Source organism: Ruditapes philippinarum, unplaced genomic scaffold (assembly GCF_026571515.1).
Source record: "Ruditapes philippinarum isolate M1 unplaced genomic scaffold, ASM2657151v2 ctg400_1_1_1_1, whole genome shotgun sequence".
Lineage (NCBI taxonomy): Eukaryota > Metazoa > Mollusca > Bivalvia > Venerida > Veneridae > Ruditapes > Ruditapes philippinarum.
In genome coordinates, this window is record NW_026857630.1 from 143,735 (window position 1) to 167,098 (window position 23,364).

At 32.8% G+C, this 23,364-nt stretch overlaps 2 protein-coding genes and 1 long non-coding RNA gene across 3 annotated transcripts; all 3 read left to right on the forward strand.

Moving 5' to 3' along the window:
- Positions 1–604: 604 nt before the first annotated feature.
- LOC132750413 (uncharacterized) lies at positions 605–4,071 on the forward strand. The gene is made up of 4 exons (XM_060740390.1): positions 605–670; positions 1,249–1,405; positions 2,244–2,351; positions 2,631–4,071. The coding sequence occupies exons 1-4, from the start codon at positions 666–668 to the stop codon at positions 3,444–3,446; spliced, it is 1,086 nt and encodes a 361-aa protein (XP_060596373.1). The 5' UTR covers positions 605–665; the 3' UTR covers positions 3,447–4,071.
- Positions 4,072–5,890: 1,819 nt separating this feature from the next.
- Positions 5,891–12,055, forward strand: LOC132750399 (uncharacterized). Its single transcript, XM_060740365.1, has 4 exons — positions 5,891–7,212; positions 7,922–8,078; positions 8,847–8,960; positions 9,189–12,055. Exons 1-4 carry the CDS (start codon positions 7,208–7,210, stop codon positions 10,131–10,133), a joined length of 1,221 nt encoding a protein of 406 aa, XP_060596348.1. The 5' UTR covers positions 5,891–7,207; the 3' UTR covers positions 10,134–12,055.
- A 253-nt stretch (positions 12,056–12,308) lies between these two features.
- Positions 12,309–21,876, forward strand: LOC132750414 (uncharacterized). The gene is made up of 5 exons (XR_009628542.1): positions 12,309–12,412; positions 17,344–17,581; positions 18,090–18,298; positions 20,726–20,885; positions 21,391–21,876. It is a non-coding gene; the product is annotated as an uncharacterized LOC132750414 (long non-coding RNA).
- The last annotated feature ends 1,488 nt before the right edge of the window (positions 21,877–23,364 follow it).

Here is a 23,364-nt window from a genome sequence, read left to right on the forward strand (position 1 = left end):
TTTGTTTGTTTGTTTGATTGGGTTTTACGTCACACCAACACAGCATAGGCCATATGGCGACGGCGGAGGAAGACCTCAGATGCCCTTCCGTGCATTATTTTCAGGCACGAACGGGCACCTGAGTAGAACCACTGACGTTCTGTAAGCTAACTGGATAGCTTCCTCACATGAAAGAGTTGGTAAATTTTTGTTGATTTTAGATATTTATCATTAAAATCTTTATGGTACTACATGTTTTTATAGAATAAAGAAACCATTTTAAACTGATGAAAGATATACAATGTATACATGTTTATTTGTTTCACTGCTACAAGTTTGATCAAAATCATCACTATTTTTCAAACCACACAGCAAACGTTTCCATTAAAGTCCAGTGTATATTTATAATACACTTTGACTCTTAAAATATTTTCAATTATACGGGGTGCTCTACCTTACATAATGTATAAGCTTGTACATACATATTTTGTTCACTGTAATCCATTCAAAAGTTTTACATGCCATTTCAGCTTTTACTTTGAAGGACAATATACCACTAGTTATTAAAATTATATTTTCCCTGTCGCTATATTTATGTTTATTCTTAATACAAACTTTAAGTTCACAAATGTGAATGGAATTAATCAGATTTAAATAAGGAATATATAAAACATATCGACGTTGCTATGTTGTATGTACAGTTTCTTCTAATTATATTTCCCAATCTGCGTTTCATTAAAATGATCTTTACTTAAAATGATCTTTATTTAAAATGTTTTTATTTCAAATTGATAACTTTTATTACAATGAGAAGATTAGTTTATTTTTTTCGTCACTTTTAGTAGCAAATAATTTATAAATGTGAAACAAAATATCAATGTATTCCATTACTTTATTTTATTAAAAAGCATATTGTCGGTTATAAATTGATTCGAAGTATGTATATCTTATTAGCGGTTTTGTTTAAAACCCAAGTTCAATTTGCAGTGCAAATGACTTCTAATTTTTGCAACATGTGACAATGTATGGTTTTATTTCAATAAACGACGATGAATACTGATAATTTTCAATTCACAAATTCTGAATATTTTCTGAACGCAAAAATGTTGGTTTGTATCGTGTGTGTGCGTGCGTTTGTGTGTAATTTGTTTCAGATTCGGTTTTCGGTTACAAATGTCTATATTTCATAACAAAAGTAAAAGGAAAAACGCCTTGACAAATTACCAACACATTTTACAACCAGATTCTTTATAGATCTATTATTTTCAGCAAATATTTTGACGAGTTTTACAAGGCGGCTCTTTATCACTTCATAGTGAGTGCAATATGCGCCGCATTGTTCGCTCTTGGTTTGGAATATTCCCGAGGTGAAGATGGGGATGATGTGGTAGATTACTACATTCCATCTATTGTACTCTCCGCTATTGTAAGTATCTATTCAAAATTATTTCTAATTGTTACTGGTGTGCCTCTTTACATCTGTCTTTTTTTTTATTTCTAAACGAACTTACACCAAATCAATCCAATAGAATAAAATTATGATAGAAATACATAAAGTATCTATTTGGACTATTCACAAAAATGTTAATCATTGTATATTTTAGATTACGTATATCAAGAAGAAAACGATTTTCTACCATGAAGTAACTCACCGAAGGACTTTAATAACTTTCACTGGAATTGCGAAAGTCAAATCTGGTGTTCCTTGACAATGAACCAAACAACATGTGATTCTGTTTGCCTTTTACTTAATTACCGTTTTAAGCCTTACTATGAATTATTTACCTATTTTTTTCAGAGTAGACAAAGTAAATTAATTCGATTACTAATCAACATAAACTTTCGTTTATGTATTGTATTTTTTTTAATATACATGTACTTTGCAAAATTGATTTTACGGTTAAATAACATGCTTCTACGAGGAATATAAGGTTCCATGGTAGAACCTTTACTTCGGGTGTTACAGGTTTAATCCTTTTCTTAACGAGATTGCCTTTTTCTTTAAGCAAGAAGATTACCAACAAATGCTACATTTCACCGAGGTTAGAATTCTGGTTAAACGGGCAACTAATGAGCACTAATTCTCTGTGACTCTGAATATTGGTTGACCTAGGAGTGAGAAACTGCTAATGTATAGATATGATGTTTAAGAGTAGCAGGCCGAAAACATGCCCCATGTATGACTTAGATTATAAAATTATTTATTTTTCTTGGTTTATTTTGGTTTTGTGGTATTTTGCATAAACTTAATCGATACATTTCAGCAATGTTCACTGTCAATTGTCTCTATATTGTTGTTTGCGTTAACGAGGGGATGTCCAGCTGCTGTAGGAACATTTGGAAGCAAGACTGAAAAACACTATCAAAGATTGGTAACGATATTTTCATATCAAACCTTTATAGCAACTAGATATTGGATATTGATAAGTTATCAACAGTTCTTGATAAAACATTGCAGGAAAACTCATTATGAACTTACAAAAACGGGTATGAAATAAAAAAAAATTATAATCAATACTACATCTGTTATTCCAAAAAATCATTTTTTGAATATGCTTAAAGTCTTGTAACCGGTAAAAGAACTAATGTTCAAATCACCACAAAACATGCAATAGATGAAATGTAATGCTTATTGTTTGTTTTTACTTCAGAAAACCGCTCATGGTTTATTTACAATATTAAGTTTCGCATGGGGTTTTGTCGGATCTATCATGGCAGCAGTTTCGGGAATATGTAAGAAACAGGACAAATGCTCGTATGCAGTAAACATTGGAATTAATCGTGCACTAGCTATAATAATTATTGTTATGCACGTACTGAACGTAGCTGTGTCGTATATCACGATTTCTACATCGCGTTCTAAATCGAGAACAACACCATTTGTCGCCACGAGTAGTAAAAAAGAAACAGTAATGTCAGTCAATGAAACAGCTTCCCAAAAGTCGAAATTATTACAGAACAATGAGATTGAGCTTACACAACATAAGAAAGTTTCACAAGGTGTGGAGAAGCCTCGGCTTTTAACAAGGCGGCATAGTTTAGAAATGTTACCTAGACCACACAAAAAAGGTACAAAAGATGAATATTATGATGATTCCCTGCTTAGTAACAAAATAAACAGTCGTCCTAGAATCAGTGATATTCCTCCTGTTGAACCAAAACCTCTTCCGAAAAAGAATAAAAATCTTTTGTTTTCGGCTGTTGGTAAAGTCGTTTTTCAATATGCTGCTCAAAAGAATAAACACGCTGGAGACGTCAACTATCAAGAACCACGTGTGCCGTCTGTTTCTCCGCCCCCTTACAATGACGTAACTGCCGTCGATGCGGACTATAACCCATATTGGCTTCCTCCTATACCGACGGACAACCAAGAAATGAGTAGGTTACCAGACAACATGTACATTGGAAACGCATATCCTGATACTGAAATTGTGGCAATACAGCCCAGTGAAATCTCCAGACGTTGACCAGTTATTTTTGTTGCACAATGTCGTTAAATTGTCTACTAGAATGTACACCGGAAATGCTGAATCTAAACTTGTGGTAATACCTGCCAGTGAAATTTCCAAACGCTGACCATGCTTTGTTATGATGATATAAAAGTGTATCATTTCGTTAATGTAAGAATATAAAATAATTTAATGAAGTACACTGACAGAAGAACTCCCTATCTCAAACGCTCTATATCAAGTCGTTTGTGTAGCTTTTAATTTATGGCCGAAATAAACGTAGATTTACAATTTGCCTTTAATAATTGTTTTGAAAGTGACCTTAACAAAAATAGTTTGTTTTTCACGTCAATCAGCATGTTTTGCAAAATGAGTTACCATAAATTTATTAAATATTACTTTTATAACATAGATCAATGTAAGCGTTATGTGATTATCTGTGTTGTTACGTATGTTGCTGCTGCAGTTGATTGATATTAGTGCCCGTCTACACCTATCCAAGTCTTGAATGCAAGTATCATATTCTCTTGAATTGGATAGTGTAGACACCCTACTTGAATGGTTTTTAACGAGAAATTATGTGACATCCATGAAGATAATTTCTTGCAAGAAAGTTAGAACACGTTCTATTTTTCTACAAGTTTTTGGCTGTCAAGACACTGATAACACCGGTTTGACACAAAACATGTGCCCGAAAGTTTGATAGTGCTGTTATTTTTATTATTTTCTGACTTTTTGTTGTTGATTCAGTGTACATGTCCTTTGAATTTCAGTAAATGATTACAATGTCTTGGTCAAAGGAACAAATCAATACGCTGATACACAGAAGAGCAAAAAAATAAAATAAATAAAAATAAATACATCGTAAAAAATGAAAAAGAGCTCTTTTTCAAGTAGAGTCAAAATGGATTTAAAATGATCTTGTTCATTTAGTGAATAACTTTCATCGAATAAAGAATTTGCATCAAAATAAATTTTTGTCACATTTTTTCAATTTTACTCCATTCTGTTTTAGCTAATTGCATCATTTTCCCGCTTTTTTCACATATTTTACAGAAACATGATAGTCTTGCAAAGACAAAGGTATAAATCCTGGGCTATCTTAATAAGACATTTCAGTAAAAATTGTGCCTGAAAAAATGTTGAAAGGGCCATTTATTTAGCTTATCTAAATGTGACATGTAAGAAACTTGAATAGGTGTAGACGCGGCCTTAGAAGTATTAGAATATTAAGGAATCTTCAAGTTTCTTACGCTCTTTAATTACCCGCATGTATACATCCACTGCTGTGCGTGTAGCGGAGTGAAATTTCCTATTCCAGACAATTCAAAATGATAATACTATGATAAAACAATTCGTGAAATGTGCCTTCTTAAATTGTTTCTAAAGATTTATAAATGTTGTCTCATTGACGGGTCTTATTTCAAGTTCTATTCTAAATAGAGAAAGATATATGAAACAACCGAGGAAATGCTGATAATAGAAGCATTAGCAATTTAATTAGAGTTTTCAAAGGAATGTTTCTAAAACCTAACGTAGATTTTCGGAATCAAGTTTAAATGCTTATTAGAACATAAGCTAAGGGCTTATTTATGTATGCTCGGCTTCTCAAACCGTTCTTTATTTTTTGATGAAATTACCAGTTCCTTATGTTTGAAATATAAAAAAACTATCATGTTAACGAATATCGTTTGGCTCCAACGTTCGAGCTAACGCAAGATCATCAAATATAATGTCGAGATCATGTCATAAAAGAAGTACAATGTTGAGATCACTCCCAAAATATTACGAAAAACAAATACAATGTCAAGATCGCACCATAAACAAGTACATTGTCAAGATCGCGCCCTAAACAAATGCTATGTCAAGATCTCGTCCTAAACAAATACCATTACCAAACACAATGTCGAGATGACACCACAAACAAATACAATGTCGACTTCGCGCCACAACAAATACAATGTCAAGATCACACCATAAACACTCCCTAAATATTACCAGAAAAAAAACAAATACAATGTCAAGATCACGCCATTAACAAATACAATGTCGAGATCACGCCATAAATAAAATACAATGTTGAGACCACATCCTAAATATTACGATAAACAAATACAATATCGAAATCACGCCCTAAACAAATACAATGTCGAGATCACACCCTAAACAAAAACAATGTCAGCTAGGATCTCGTCCTAAAAATACGATGTCAAGATCGCGGCCGTACCAAATACAATGTCGATATCAAGCCACAAACAAAACACTGTCGAGATCACGCCATAAACAAATACAATGTCGAGTTCACGTCATAAACAAATACAATGTTGAGATCACTCCCTAAATATTACGATAAACAAATACAATGTCAAGATAGCGTCCTAATCAAAAACAATGTCGAGATCACGCCATAAAACAAAAACATGAAATGTCGAGATCGTGCCCTAAACAAATACAATGTCAAGATCGCGCCCTAAACAAAAATAATGTCAGGATTTCGTCCTAAAAATACGATATCAAGATCGCGGCCGTACCAAATACAATGTCGAGATCAAGCCTAAAACAAAAACAATATCAAGTCACGCCATAAACAAATACAATGTCAAGATCACGCCATAAACACATGCAATGTTGAGACCACTCCCATAAATATTACCATAAAAAACAAATACAATATCAAATTCACGCCCTAAACAAATACAATATTAAGATCACGCCATAAACATATACAATGTCGAGATCACGCTATACACAAATACAATGTTGAGATCACTCCCTAAATAGTAGATAAACAAATAAAATGTCAAAATCGCGCCCTTAACAAATGCTATGTCAAGATCGCGCCTTAAACAAATACGATGTCAAGATAGCGTCACAAACAAATACAATGTCAAGATCACGTAACAAACAAATACAATGTTGAGAACAGTCCCTGAATATTACCAGGAAAAAAACCAAATACAATGTCAAATCGCGCCATAAACAAATACAATGTCAAGATCGCACCCAAAACAAAAACAATGTCAAGATCTCTTCCACCCGCACTGATAAATCTCACGGCATTTAATTACCATTCACAAATAATAAAACTTGCACACTTGCACACACAGACCCAATACAATTTCCGAACCATGACATTAATTACCCAAGAGCAACATTCTTTTTCAATTGAAATATCGACATCACGTCCCAAACCCAGAAAAATGTCATAAATTTACATACAGCAACATCCTAGCTTATTCAAATGAAATATAGATATCACGTCCAAAACTAAGTAAAAGTAAAAATTCTGGAAACATGTCAAACGTGTACGTAATGGATGTCAATAAACATCAGAAAGTTATGTTTTTTATATTAGCATCCATTTATATTATTGGAGTGTTCTAATTATTAAACATTTATATAAATGAAGTTGAAAAACATTCCGCCCGCAAAAGAAATATGTCATGTACAAAATTTTACTTTTTTTATCATGCTTTGTCTTAATTAAGAGGCCGTTTCATTAAGCAAAGATTTTTGGTGTTTCCTTTGCGCGGTCGCTTAATACACGTTTAACTGTAAATGATATGTTTTTTTGAAAACAGAACAGCGTATTGATTTTAATAAGAACTAATTTTAATTCTGTATTGTAAATCTTCAGACGTAGATCAATGTATTACTGTTATAATACACTTCACATGGTCTTAAATTTGTTAACAGATTAAATATTTTGTTCCAGCTTTACAAAAGTTTAGAAACCAATTCTAAATGGAGTAACAAGCTTAAAGTAATACTGTGGAAATATGTTGTAAGTAGAAACATATATATGTATTCCATTGTATATGTTAAATATTGCTCAATAATACTCTGGAGTTATTTATGTTATTTATTTATTTTCTAGTATTAATTAAAACGAACATGCTGTCCTTTTTTTCTATCGTGCCGAACCTTAAACAAATACACCTTTAATTAATACTTTTGGTGTTCGAATTTTTGTAAAACAGCTTCTCAACATTCAAAACCTAATTTGTCTCTGTTTTACTTTCGTTTGGGATATTATTTGTTGTTAAATCTTAGATACCGCAGGAAGACACATATATAGTCGAATCGTATTAATATTGTACATTGTAACATTCAGACATCAACATGTGTTGACCAATAAAAATATCAGATAACCACATTCGTACACAGATCCTTTCTTGGTCGTACACGTACAGATATTTATATTTTTTCATTTTATTTTCATTCCAGAAATATTCTTTAGAATTTATCCTGTCCTAATAAAAACAAGCTTTGTTTATCACAGTCTTCACTTGTTTAGAAATACATGTATAAGATTATCCTTAGTAAAAGAGTTGTGGATGTTGACACTGTACATATGAAACGTAAAATTTGAGTCTTAAATATTGCATTTATATTGTCACAGCCGCACGCTGGAAAAATTAATGTTTAATTGTGAGAATATTATTATTTAATACATGTTATAGTCTGTTTAATTCACATTCGTTTAATTACAGCACGTACTTCACGGAGTTTTACAAGCAGGCGGTTTACCATTTTATGGTCAGTGCAGGATGTGCGGTATTGTTCGCCCTCGGTCTTCATTACTCTCAGGGATCAAATGGTGACAGTAGTCTGCCTTACTTTGTACCTGCTATTGTTCTCTCTACCTTTGTAAGTTATCATAAATAAAGAAAGGATTAAAAATAGTTTAAAAAGTACACATGTATTATTTAACATAAATATTATATGTTATTTTGGTTTTGGAGTGATATATGTGGATATATTACCTGTTAAGATTTTATATCACCCGAGCCGCTAGGCGAGGGTGATATTTTATCTTGGTAGGTAATATATAGTTATATAACATGTAAAAGAACATGTACGTACGTTAAAGGACATTTAACGAATTTAGAAAAGGCGTTCTTATATTACAATACTGACTTACTGCAAGAAAGTAATAACGTTTAATTATTGTAAAATGCACGAGTTCAGATATTTCCGTCTTATAAAAATGCGGATGGTAATTATGCTACAATATAATATTAAACATGTATAACTGCGGATTGTTAGCATAATTCTTATCGTGTCTTTGATTCGCAATACATTTTTAAGTTTGTTTGTTTGTTTTGGGGTTTTACGTCACATCGACACAGTAAATAGGTCATATCGCGACGTTCCAGCTTTACTGGTGAAATTTTTAAGTATTAAGTTTTCACGATTATGAAAATTAAAAACTGCAATTGGCAAATAATATCTGGAGCCTACTGTACATGTTTAGATTGTTATACGTTGTACAATGTTCATCTCGTGCGCAGTTTGTAACATACAGTACATGGACAACTATTCATTGGCTTTATTTTTTATATTTAACATGTTACCTTCATAAAAAAAGAAGTCGTGTTATAATAGTCAATACATTATTTTATATGTATATTCCAGCATTTTATGTCGACGATTGTAGCATTCCTGTCATATTACTTCGCCAGGTCATTATCAGACATCTACGATACTCTCAGACGCTGGGATAATTCAGAAAAACATTTCAGAAGACTGGTATTCAAAAATATGTTTTCAATTTTGATCGTAAACAAACGCAAATTGCAGTCAATGTTAACACGTTTTAACTGGAATTGAAAATAATGTTTCCAATACCATGTAATATATTTGGTAATAAGAGATTCTTGCTAATTCGTAACAAATACTATCTAATTAAAGTTATAAGAAGGCCTCTCTCTTTATGTTATGCTAACACAATTTAAGATATATTATTCTGAATTTTAGAAAGCTTTCTACCTAATCCTGCAGTACATTTCCTTCATATGGAGCATCGTTGGTGCATCGATGGCTGGTAATAGTGGAGTGTGTGGTAACAAGGAAAACCCATGCTACTATACAGTTAACAAATGGGAGAACAGGACAATCGCTATCGTCATTGTGGTCAGTCATGTTATCAACGCTGTAATAACATTTATCATCTGCTCAACAAGGCACAAAATAAGACCTGAAAATGATGTCACTTCCTTGAATATAAAACGGAAGAAAATTGACACAACTCAAGATCTGGTCCTGTCTTCAAAGCCACCAAACTTCAAACTTAAATTGAATACTCATGATTCATTGGCACAAACACAGACTAGTAAAACTAATTCGTCTCCCAAAAAACCCAAACCATTAAAGAAAATAAGCATTATAAGTAATGGACTTACATTAAATGAAAACAAAGAATGTAAACGAAACAACTTGCTTCCACCTTTGAAAGAACCGTTGAAACGACATCGAACAGTACATGGCGGTCCACTCAGTGCAGCAGACGACACATATGACCACAATATTGTCACTCTAGAAAAGTTAAATAGAAATAGAAGTGAAACAAAACGTTTTCTGAAAAACAGAAACACGTCTCTCATACAAACAGAAAACGGAGCGTTATACAGCGGTTCTGATGATCTAAGTCATACTTGTAATGAATCGATGATAAAAAGTCGTTCAAACAGAAATAAAGAGAATATTAATTTAATCCGGAGGATGAGTCAACATCCAAATGAACCTCCTCCATCTTACAACCAAGTTATAGAATCTAGAGACACCACTCCATACTGGATTCCACCAGAACCACAACACAATGAAAGATTGCACTATCTTCCAGAAAATATGTACACCGGAAATTCTTATCCGGACACAGACATTGTCCCAATACAGCCACTGAAAGTGTCAAAAACTAAATGACAAAAATTAATATAAAGGATTCAAACGATACCAAAAGCTTGACAGTAAATAGTTATATAATTGTATTTGCATCTTAGTGATGTCACAATGACATAAATTTAAAAGTTGCTTTCGTATAATACATGTATTAATTGATAGCTCACTACAATCTAAACGTTACATCATTGATAAGGCACTACATCCGACAAATGTTAACGTAGTTAAATATCTTGGAGATGACATCATTTCATTACATTTCTCTCTATACATGTATATAATTATATAAATCTCACGGTGGTTTTGAAAGTTGTACTTTACATAAAGGTAATGGTTTAACTTTACTGGACTAAAGTTTAATTAATCCATCTAGAGCAATACATTATAGCAAACCATTGTATACTACTCAAAGTTTGAGAAGCACCGAGAGTATTTTTGTTACTTAGGTTGTACGTAAAATATTAGATTTATTTCTGTTCTTATAATATGACATAGTGATTTATAAACATCATTAAGGAATTTGTTACCAATTGTAATGTGTTTTCATGTTGATTTGTTTTGATTTTAATGAAATTGTGTTTTAGACGGATATGGTGGAATTTGTGAAAAACTCATATTTGCCCCGAAAAATCTTTGCTTATCACTGATTTTGCTTTAATAGCAAGTATGTGACCCAGTGTTGTCAATGACCGTCGTTGTATACACCCTATCAGGTTTCTTAGGGCGGCTTGTGGGATAGTATTCCACTCGACAAGGGCGGCACCAAGCTCCTGAGTGCTTTTTGGCTGGACCTGACGGGCTGAAATACGGACCTGTAGCTCACTCCATAAATGCTCAATGGGGTTAAGATCCTGGGATCGGGCCAGTCAGTCCAAACAAGTAATACCCTGTCTTTCCGAGTACTCTTGGAGACATTGGCTGTATGGGGGAGGGCATTATCATCCATCAAAATGAACCCATTACCAATTGCACCTCAGCATACAACATTACCTTGGTGTTCAGGATCTCATCTCGATACCGCTTGGCAGTCAATGTGCCTCTGTCGAGGTCAATGAGGTCAGTATGTCAATCCCAGCTGATTCCACACCAGACAATTATTGATCCGCCGCCATACAGGTCGTGTTCCGCAAGGTTTGCTGTATGGAACCGTTCCCCTAACCTTCGCAATACTCTAGCACGCCTATCAGTGTAGTCAAGGCAGAACCTTGACTCGTCGATGAAGAGGACAGGTCACAAGTCCATCCTGCTCCAACCAACATGGCCCATGGCCCAATCATATCGGAGACCGCAGTGGTTTTTTGTTAGACAGCGGGATCCGTATACATAGTCTTCTCTTTCATGCAAACATGTACGCATGGTTGGTGTTGACACACGCACTCCTGAAGCATTTTGAAGGTCAGAACGAATTAAGTTGAGTAGCAGTTGCAAAACGATTTCTTCGTGCCTAGATGACCAGAAAACGATCCTCAGCCTCAGTAGTCACCCTTGTTGTGCAACCACCATGTCGTCTAACAGGTGTACCATGCTGTTGGAACCTCGCCCAGTCTCGGGTGATAACCGTATGGTCCACACCAAACACCTCACGATGTCGACCCCCTGTTCCACCATATCAACATCCCGCCACAACACTGCTTCTGATAAATGCCTGCTAACATTTGCATTCGCCATTATTCAATCTGCCACATGTACATGACAATATGAAATGTTCGGGGTTATAATCCGTAATTGCTCTGTTGTGTTTTTCACTCCTCTCCCAACATTAATTCAATATCTATTTGTCTTTTCATTCATATTAACACTTTAAATATTCTTGAGGGACATTTAAGTTACGTATTAAAACGTTCTTCGACAGTGATTTAGCTGATAAGTGAGACTAAAAATTTATTTAATAGTCATCATTGAGAATAAAGCGTAAAACCGGAAAATCAAAGGTGTCCGATGTCCGATTTTTTGTGTCGATTGTAAATCGACACAAAGGTATAACCACCCATCTACCGGACTATTTCTTACTGCCAACCGAATTTCGTTGACAAAAAAAATAGTTCCGTATGTTCGGTTACAAGTTAGAAAATCCATTCATGCATTGAATATAGAAGGGGTTGTCATACATTTATAATTGTATTAAAGTATTGAAAATTAAAAATTACAATTTAGTTTAAATTTGTACTGTACGCAGAAATTATATAAATGCGCGAGTGGATCACGTGATTGGCTCTTCAACGACGCCATTTTTATTCAAGCAGATTGAAATGCAGTTTCGACTTCGTTATTTGACACAAATATCAGGCTATTTTGAAGAAATTGTAAGTATCGGATACTCTTACAGCGATTTTGACTAATAAACAAAATAAATTGTCCCAGAATGAGCAAAGTGTGCGAAGCGTCGTTAATAATTATAAACCAGTCCATGAGCTAAAAATAGCACAGCTGGGAAACCCAAGTTATGACCTCGGATTAAGGTGATTCTGCTTTGTCAGCCATGTTTGTTTTCACAAAGTCTGTTCAAAGTGAAAGTAGGCCAAAATTCATATAACAACAAAGCTCTTATTCTAAAATGATGAACCATTTGAAAGTACACTTCCAGGTTTATATTGTAAGGACAATTATAAACAAAAATAAAAATGATAACAATAAGAATATTTACCTTGGATGTGCTACATTTCTGAAGACCAAAAACATTCTGTTGCAAAGTTTTATGCACATTTCATGAATGGCAAAATCCTTTTTTAAGTCTGTTTTAGTGCCTACAAAAGCTATTTTTTGCAGCAAATACAAAAATCTTTCAAAACTTAACTCCAAATAAATCCATATCTCATGTCCTTCTTAGCACATGGCCTCCGTTATTTTTTGTAAAAAAGTAGTGCAATAAAACAATCATCATTTATAGCCTTATGAACTACAATTAAAATGAAAACGCAATCAAACTTTAAAATCTAACCTTTTTTATGTGTAACAGTGAAGTGTGTCTGTTTGTCATGTACACAAGAGATAGATAAATGATGTTTATTTTCATGGTACTACTTTTTTACACATGTCATGGTGGCCATGTTTTTTCAAGGTCAGATAAACTACTTTCCTAAGGTTTATATTTTTTAAAGTTTTTTTGTATTTTCTGCAAAAAGTAGCTTTTGTAGGCACTAAAACAGACTTTAAAAAGGATTTTGCCATTCATGAAATGTGCATAAAACTTTGCAACAGAATGTTTTTGGTCTTCAGAAATGTAGCACATTCAAGGTAATTTTTCTTATTGTTATCATTTTTATTTTTGTTTAAAATAGTCTTTAAAACATAGAACTGGAAGTGTACTTGCAAATGGCTCATCATATAACAATGTGAGCTTTGTTGTTATATGAATTTAGGCCTACTTTCACTTTGGACCCACATAGTGAAAACAAAAATGGCTGACAAAGCAGAATCACCTTAAATTACGGTCTTGTAAACAATTTCAGAGATTTGTGAGTAGTTTATTGATTTGCGCTTCGAATTTGCGGATAATTTTTTGGCAGTTTTACTTCAATTTTCATACGTGCATGCACGCACCTAGTTGTAATTTCATGCGTGATTTTTGTAAATTACAGAATACAGTATACGGAATTCACATTTGTGCGTGAATGGGAACACTGACTATCATTTAGTTTTTTACCATCTGATTCATTTTTATAAAAATATCTAAAAGGTCTATTTTATGTATGTGATGTATATATATCATGTGTAATCATTTTTTTATTGTAGCTGTTTTATCTTTGTTGATCTTATACTTTATGTTATATACAGTCGGTTATAAAAGCTCCTAGAGCTTATGTTGTACTGTTGAAAACTTGCCGACTTGAAACAAAACTTATCTTATCAATGTGTACGAAGAGGTATAAGATAACTGTAAACCAACTCGGTCCGCAACAAAAAAGAAATCACTTTAGATTGTTTAGTTGATGAACATCCAGCGGTAGATCACATATACTAAAAATAATTGAAAAGATCTGTATGTTTTATTATCTTTGTTAAGATGAGATGTTGTGATTTATACAACAGGGTCAGGGACCATCAACCGCGGACACTTTTTGAACATTTTTCTGTACAGGTTTCATAAGTTTTAACCTAGAGACCAAAAAAATTGACAAGGTTCAGCTAGGTTCTTCCCCTAACTAACAAACTTGTTTGTCTGATTGTATTGACACTTATATCTGAGGCTCGACAAGGAGGTATCAAAATTACCTCAAATGTCTACACTACAGCACCATGTGTCCGGACATTTATGTACATGACGTTATTTAATTCAGATAACAGCTTGGGTGTTTTAATTTTTAACATGATAGACAATGATTCAGACAATGATTCAGAAACAAATGCTGAAGTTTTGGAAATTCTATTGTTTACTCTGCAAATGATTATAGATGGTATATGAGGTCAGGCATTGTTTTCTTGACCCCCCAAATTTCAACGTCAACATTCTTGAAATAGCCATTAAAATTATATTACCATTTACGGTGGTTGAAATAAATTTATTTATTTATTTTTAGAAGAAACATGCATTTATTGTTGATAAAAAAAGTGACAACCACTGAAGAAAGAAAATACTAAATTAAGCATTTTCAGGGCCGTCCGGGTTTGGTGGTTGTCCGGTTTTGGTAGTCCCCAACCAGTAGCTTAAACATTTATGAACTGTAAATTCTTCCCTCACACACTTTCATCAATAACAATTTCAATTAGAAAAGGTATATAAATTATGACATGAAAACGTAAAACAATGAAAGGTATGAACACATGAAACAAAGATAATTCAACATAGAGCAACAAAACTAGTTTCACTGAGGAATACCGTACCGCAGGTAAGGCCCCCACGGTTACACTTTTAAACGGATTTGTTTCGATTTTCATTCATAAACGGTTATGATATTTTTTACCGTTTATTCGAGATGACCATATTGTCTTACAAATTATCTTAATAATTTCCTGTAATAATGGATTTTATCTATACTTATTGGTTTATCAAAGTAAAAAATGGAAAATGGGTGTTTACAACCCGGACCACACACCATCACCGTGCAATAATCGCTTGTGACATAATTCATTTTTGTTAAAGTTGATTTTTCTTTGATCTTTTAAATAACGAAATGCGGATACAATGCAGAAAATGTGTGCCGCCTAAATCGTGATGAGCACTGAACATTATTTACTTGTATAGAAGTAAGTCATCAATTTGGCGACTTGAATACATGGTATAGTATAGTGCATAGAAGTAACCACCGTTTAACATTATCGATTCGGTTCTAGCAATCATGTAAAAAATTGTAAACGTGGGAGCCTTTACCGCCGGATATTGCTCGATATTAAGAGGACTTTCATCCCATTTCAAGACTATGAACAAAGGTAAATTCAAGGTAAACTTTCAATCTGACAACAATAAAAATTTCAGATAACAGTGCATTTTGAGAATAAATAAACATGTAAAGTTTACCGAGTATTGCTTTGGAGTTGCTCGCCGGTGTCACTAGTATGCTTTTTAATGTAACGAGTATTGGTTATTAATATCAAGTAAATGTGAGAAGTAATCACAGAGTATTTACCACATTTAACCTTAAATATTTCTTATTGTCACAATGTGTATACTTATTGACATATGTGCAGAATATGCAGATTTTGGAGGTACTGTACTGAATAATACATACCCAGCAAACATGCATATATGGGACCCATATGGCTATATCTAGGCAAGCTAATGGGTATGCCCATATTGGACCTATATGGATCCAATATTGGCAAGTCCATTTGGGTACGCCTATATATTAGACCCATATGGCCGGGTACCATATTCCAGCACTTTAAGGAAAAAACAATTTTTCTTTTATTTATTTCTTTAGAACTCGTTTACTTTGAGCTATAGTGTGACCACCTTGGCAATAAATTGCTATTATCCTATATAAAATCGTAGCATTATTTTAAACATTTATACAAGCCATGAGGGACCCATATGGGTCCCATTTGGGCAACCCTATAAATATTAGGATGCCTGAGCAGGTGCGAGAAATTAATTTGTTAAGTTTTGATATTGGTTTTAATTTTTATTATTTAAATATAAAAATGTGTTTTTAGACTATAAATTCAGAAATAATTTATAAAAATCAGTTTTTGATGAAAACATTTATTTCGAGCATGTGCAGACGTGATTTCCGCTGCCGCTTAAAATCAAATTGTGTATTGAAATGTTTAAATTGTAAAATTGTACACGAAAAAAATATTTCTTTTCGATTCCGAGCATTTAACCACGATTTCGTCATAACGACTTTTCATATTATATCCTTACATGTTTATTGTGTGTGTAGGTAAGCTGTAAACGCTGTTTAGTTTTTGCCTTTGTCATGTAATTTCCAAACAGTCGTTTAATTTGCGACATTTTCTAGAATTTACGCCCTGACTCTTAGGCAATTTAGGTGACCTATGCATGTGTATAGTTGTTATTGTTGAATTACTTAACTGTGACGGAGTCGATACTAACATTTTAAAAATATTGTTTCTATCTAGACTAAATTTTAAGAGATCTCTTTTTAAAGGGACACCATCATTTGAAATCCAGTGTCCCCCCCTAGCCTTAGAAGTCCCTTCCATTTTGTACCAACATTTCATTCATAAGCATTTTAAAAATATTAAATACAAATACTTATTTTTTACAAATTCAAGTATTTTTTTCCAAGTACCAACCAAGCCCTCTAGCTGTTGCACAGGCATGAGTATCGGACCTGAGAAGAAAAAATATGACCTGATAGATAATTAAACCTGTGTTCATCTTAAAAAAATTCGAAAACCAAAAAAAATGTAAATTATGACCCCCTTTAAAAACATACTATAAAGTTAAGAGAAGGCTGGAAACTCTAGATTCGAGCCTACGAGCAAGGGATTCACTACCCAGGCCGTTGTGAAAACAATTGTCCAGACAATTAAAAAAAATCTTTTATCATTATTTCACATTTGTATTAAGCTTCCAAATGAGACCAACTCCAAGTCTCTAGCCCTTCCTGTTCATGAAATAATCCCATCAGGAAACGAGCGCATTCGTGCTAAAAATCCTTGGTAGAAAAAATTGCGGCACAACAATTCGGTACGGTACGTAAACATAGACTAATACATGTTTGTCAGCCGTGTACAGGTCATAATCATATTGTCACTTGGTGCAATAACTCACTTAATGTATATGTATTTTTAACTACTTATTAATGTATATTCATTTTATTGTCGATAGGCCATCAAAAAGGCTGTATGAATCGGATAGTGACACTGATGAGAATGAGACAGACACCGAGAGTAGACCATCACAAGTTATTGACAAAGCAACAACGCCAAACAGGCACGAAGCCTGCTTTCACCTCCGCCTTGCTTATCTGCACAGGCATTGCGAGAGGCCAGCAGTGATGTGCAAAGTGCTTCTCCAATACAAGGTGCTTCTGATACGCCCTCCCGTGGGCAGATTATTGGGCCGAGTAAGTATAAACTTCGGAGCTGTAAATATATTCATTACAGTACATACTTATTAAATGTTCTATCCTCAAAACAAGCCAATAAATGTTGTAACAAGCTGGATTGAGTGACACAGCCATAAATGGAAAGTTTCACCTTATGACGTATAGTTAAAAAAAAATTCAAAAGAAATTGATGATTACTTGTGTTAGTCTTTATCATGATGTGAATTAATGTTCGCCTATTCTTGTCTGACCCCACAACTGTTATCCAAAGTTACTGTCCTTGGAATAGTCAAAAATGTTTATATTCACCCCATGACATGCCTAGCTCAAAAATATTTTAAGTTTAATTCATGTTTTCTTATCATTTTCACATTTTGTGACCTTGCACACTCAACAATCCTTTTGAGATTTTAGCGTTAATAACTGTTTAAGCCAAGGAAAAATTTAAAATACTGGATTTTTTTTCATTTGTAATTCACATAGCTCTAAAAGTATAAAGCCTAGAATTATGAATCCTTTTTTGAAGCTGCTGTTACACAGATTCTCTGAGTCTTGGAGACAATGCGGGAGGAGAATCGTGAAAATAAGAGGATGATGTAGCAATTGTTGTCAAGGTCAGCAGCAGATGACCAACCGCTGCAGCTTCCTGAAGATATCTCATTCCCCATTCGTTCTCCTTAGCAGATGGAAACATTCGATGAGCTTCTGGAAGATCAGACAAAGCTGTCATCTGTGGTAAGCATAGTGTTAGTCATGTTATTTTTGCACCATAAGTAACTGAAAAAAGTATACCTCATATCCACTGGCTTAAATGCGAAATAACATAATGGTCTGTGGTTAGCACTTGATGATAATGTATTATCATTCTGCTATACTTATGTAGGAAAATATTGCACAGTGGACAAACACTTTATTGATAAACTAAATGTAAACAAGTCAACAGGAAATGATGGAATTGGGCCGCGTATTCTTAAAGCCTGTGGTGACTATTTAAGCATAGCTATAGCTTCTATAATAAATAATTCCATTAGAAATGGCATTTTTCCTGATAAACTTAAAGAAGCATATGTACTTCCAATTTACAAAAATGGACCAAAAGAAGATCCAAATAATTATAGACCTATTTCAATTTTGCCAACCATATCAAAAATTTTTGAAAAGCATATTGCATCACAATTACATAGTTATATATACGAAACTAATATTATTCATGAAAGTCAGTCGGGTTTCAGAAAAAACAATTCTTGTCAAACAGCTCTAATACAACTCATAGAATCCTTCCTTAACGATTTAGATGAGGGCTGTTTGATAGGCACAGTATTTTTAGACCTAAAGAAGGCATTTGATTTGGTAGATCACAACATATTGTTGCATAAGTTAAAATTGTACAAATTTTCAAACACCTCAATTAAACTCTTCAAATCATATCTTGAAAATAGAACACAGTTTATCAAATATGGAAATAGTCATTCAAATAGTGGAACAGTGAAATCAGGGGTCCCTCAAGGGTCTATATTAGGCCCTTTACTTTTCATTTTCTACGTTAATGATATGCCATTTAGTACAACACACTCTAACATAGACATGTATGCTGACGATACAACTATGCATGCATCAAATAAAAAAATTGAAGTGATTCAGAGAACTCTGCAATGTGATGTTGATAATATAAGCAAATGGTGTAAATTAAACAACATGGCAATAAATCCGAAAAAGACCAATTGTATGATAATAGGGTCAGAAAATAAATTAAAATCAAAACCTTCTTTAGATATAAATATAGAAGGTACATACCTAAGTCAAACGAAATCACAGAAATTATTAGGTATTTACTTAGATGAAAACTTAAAATGGAATGTTCAAATAAAGCACGTCTGTAATAAATTACAAAAACAAATTGCTCTCTTAAAGCGTATATCGTACTTTTTATCCGCTGAAATGAAAGAAATGTTTTTACAATGCTTATATTTTACCTTGTTTTGATTATTGTTGTATTATATGGAGTACTTGTAATAAAACTGAATTTGAAAAAGTGAATAAACTGCAGAAACGCGCAGCAAAAGATAATATTGTGTAAACCAGTTAAAACGCCTTCTTTACAGCTTTTCCTAAAATTAAACTGGTTAACTTTCGAAAATAGATGCACGTATCATACAGCATTATTAGTATTTAAATCTATACAAGGATTGACTCCTTCCTACATTTCAGATATCATAGTGTTTTCGAAAAATCAAACGTATACACTTAGATCAACTACAAATAGAAACATAATACATGTAAGATCTAATACGAAATATGTTAAAAGAACTTTTAGAAAATAATGCAATGCAAGTATGGAATAATTTACCTTTATATATTAAAGAGTCTTCGTCTCTATATGCTTTTAAAAGAAATATGAAAAAATATTTGATTGATATACAATTTAAATGAATCTGATGTATGCATGTGTCTGTCAATTTGAATGGTTGTTGTTTATGTTGTTTTTAATGTGTGTACATATTTGTGACTTTCATTATCTTGTTTAATTGAAGGCCATATTGTAAATAAGATTTGTATTTCTTAATATGTTACCTTCATGAAATAAAGTGTTTATTATTATTATTATTATTATTATTATTATTACTGCATTACTTTCGGAATTAAAAACTGGCTTGTTTTAATTTTTTGATTCATATTGAAACAGTTATCTTATTATTTAGATATGCTATAATAGCCATGAGCACAAGACATTGGCAGTTGACCTCGTTTTCAACATTGATTATTAAGACAAGACAGTCGATTCATTAATCAAAATGCTGGCAGCTTTTAAAATACCAGGAAAATGACTAGTACCCACAAAATCCAGGAATTGCGCTGTTATAATAATATCAAAAATTATTCTGTTCATACTGTATAAACTTGTGTTAAAAAAACAACAATGATAATGTGCCCAATTACACTTGGTGGAGGGGACAAACAAAAAGGCACAAGTCAATTAGGCTGTAAATATATGAGGAAAGGTCTTTTAATTTGTCAATTCAAACATTTTTCTTGGCAGATCATGTATTTGAGGTCCAGTTGACAATTATTTGTCATTTGGTGACTTGCAGCGCATCACAAATTTTGAAAATTAGTAGTGTTAAAATTAACATTAAAAAAAGTTTATGTTCTGCTTTAATTAAGGTGCGGTTCCTCTCAATGTTTGGTGGGGCAGTTGTGCGGGAAACTGTTGACCGCTAGATGATAGAAACCATGTCAAATGAACTGGCAAGAATGTTCAATATGAAGGGGCTGAAAGGGAAGAAAACATTTGGGGGCCTCTAGATACTGAATGTATTGTATAGTAAGTGATAAATTACGAATTTGCAAAGTGGTGTCTTTAAGTAGGCTTCAAAATAGATATATTATCCAAGATCTTGTTATTGTGTCTTCAGGTATCGCTTTAATGAAAGAAAATGCTTGATTAGCTTTTATGGAAATTAATAAGAGAGAATATTTTACATGCTGTGTGGTTTTGATCCCATGCATTGTGTTGTGATGCATAATATAAGCAGAAATCACCTTCCTGTAAAGCAAGTTATTTGTTTACCTTAACATTCTTTACTGATACACCGATAAGATGATCTCAGCTTACAACTGACTGCAGCGATATCACAGAAATATTGTTAAAAGCTACGTAAAACCGGGACACAAACATCTATATTTGTTAAAACATACTAGAATTAGTTTATATTCCAATTTTATGCTCAAAATGCTACAAGGTGACTTATGACCTTTGAATGGTTTCAATACCTACATTTCACTGCATTTCATTTCATTCATTAAGGATAAGGATGCTTGTTTTATAGAATGTGTCCAAAGGAACTTGCCGACAAAGACTGCAACGAGGAAGGATGTAGAAATAGAGGTTTCAAAGTGGCTGGCTGGGGAGTGGGACCGCGATGGGGGAAGGAAAGCAAGAAACAAAGTGTCCGAGACCTTACCTTAAGCAAATGAAGGAAGTGACTAGACATGTTTTTATTTTTTAAAAATGCAAATCTATAGAGGATACATGTATTTGTTTGTTAGTGTGTAAGATGAAATTTTATATCATCAAGTGAGCTGTAAAAACATTATTCTCACGAGTGAGAACACTGTTATTATATAAAAGTCCCTCAATGATATAAAATTACATCTTACACAACAAACAATAAAGTGTCTTTTTATTTTATGCTAATGAAACTTCCTCAATATTAACTTTAATAATTATTAAATCTGTTTTCCCCACTGTTAACATCAATTTTAGTTGAATTTAAGTCCAATTATTCATAAATAAAGGAGTCTTGGGCTATACAAAAAGTTTGACAATCAATGATTTTATTTATTTTATTAAAAAAATATGAATAATCGCTTGTTTTAATAATAAAAACAACCAATTCTAGAAGAAAAAGTCACACCATCCCACCTTATTTCTGTTACTCAGGCAATATATGTATGACCTGGCTTTGTGAAATGTAAGTGGCGGCCATTTTTAAAAGTTGTGTATTTTAAGGAAAATTAATTTTGTATTCAGAAGAATATTATTTGGATAGGTTAGTCTTGAAACAGTCCTGAGAATGTCAGAATTGTCAGCAAAAATGATATTATTAAGGTACCACATGGGGAAAATCTTAGAAGTAGTCTTGTCATTGAAAAGTTTGAAATTTGGATCATTTTCACTGTAAATTTATCAAATATAATTTTCACGGATACATCAGTAATACACACAAAAGCATAAAATGAATGACTTTTATTTTACATTTTCGAACCTTTTCTTCATCGGCATATAAGTTATTCCAATGATTGAAAGTCAATAGATATCAAAGTATTTTAAAATGTGATAAGGGTCAGAACTACAGTAAGTGGCTCATTTGTGTATCTTGTTATACTTTTTGTTGCTAATTTTAATGTTTGAGGTCATCAGCATAGCATGTCTTTCTTGTAAATACAAAATTCTTTGCCTTCTAGTCAGTTTATTTTGCTGCTATGTAATGTTTGTTGTTGACATTATATGCTGTTTTTCTGTTGTCTATATGCTGTTGTTATTTTTTTTTTCATTAAACATTGTTGCTATTTAAATCAAGACATAAAATGCCTGGGGAATGTTTTTGATACTGATCAATACAATTATAACATCTTGTCCAAACTTAACACTAACAGGGAACACATATATTGATATGGTATTAACCTTTTAAATCAAGTTGAAATACTGTACAATGATGCTTCTTGTAATCTTTATTTTTGTTATTGTTGAAACTTCGATAATATCGGATAAATTACTGAAACAGCTATTTTTACTGACAATTTTTTAAATGAACTTCTTCACAACAAATTTGATCTCGTTAAATCAGTATTATTTCACATTTTTAAAGGAATATATCCATAATTAATTACTGTTCTGTGATATATAGGATAATTGTTAATTTCGGTGTAATATCACATTTTATTTATAATTAATTTCACAGAGTGGATACCTAAAGTGTTGTTCACAAAGTGGCGCAGCCATGAGTGAAAATAACAAATTTTGGTATTCAGAAGTGAACTTATCATGATACTTACATTGATACAGTATACATGTATGTGTTTACTTTATGTCTAAAACTCCACTAATGTTTGGTTCCTTTCAATAAAAGGTTGAAATATGCGAGAAACTTTTTATCAGGAAGCATCGCAAAGATGAAGTCATTTTATTGACGTTGTTGTCATATTTTTTTTCCGAAATTCAGTATACTTGGTTATCTTTTTTGATATTTATATAGTTATCAAATTCGATAACTTTTTTCACAAAGTGGCTTGTGAGTCAG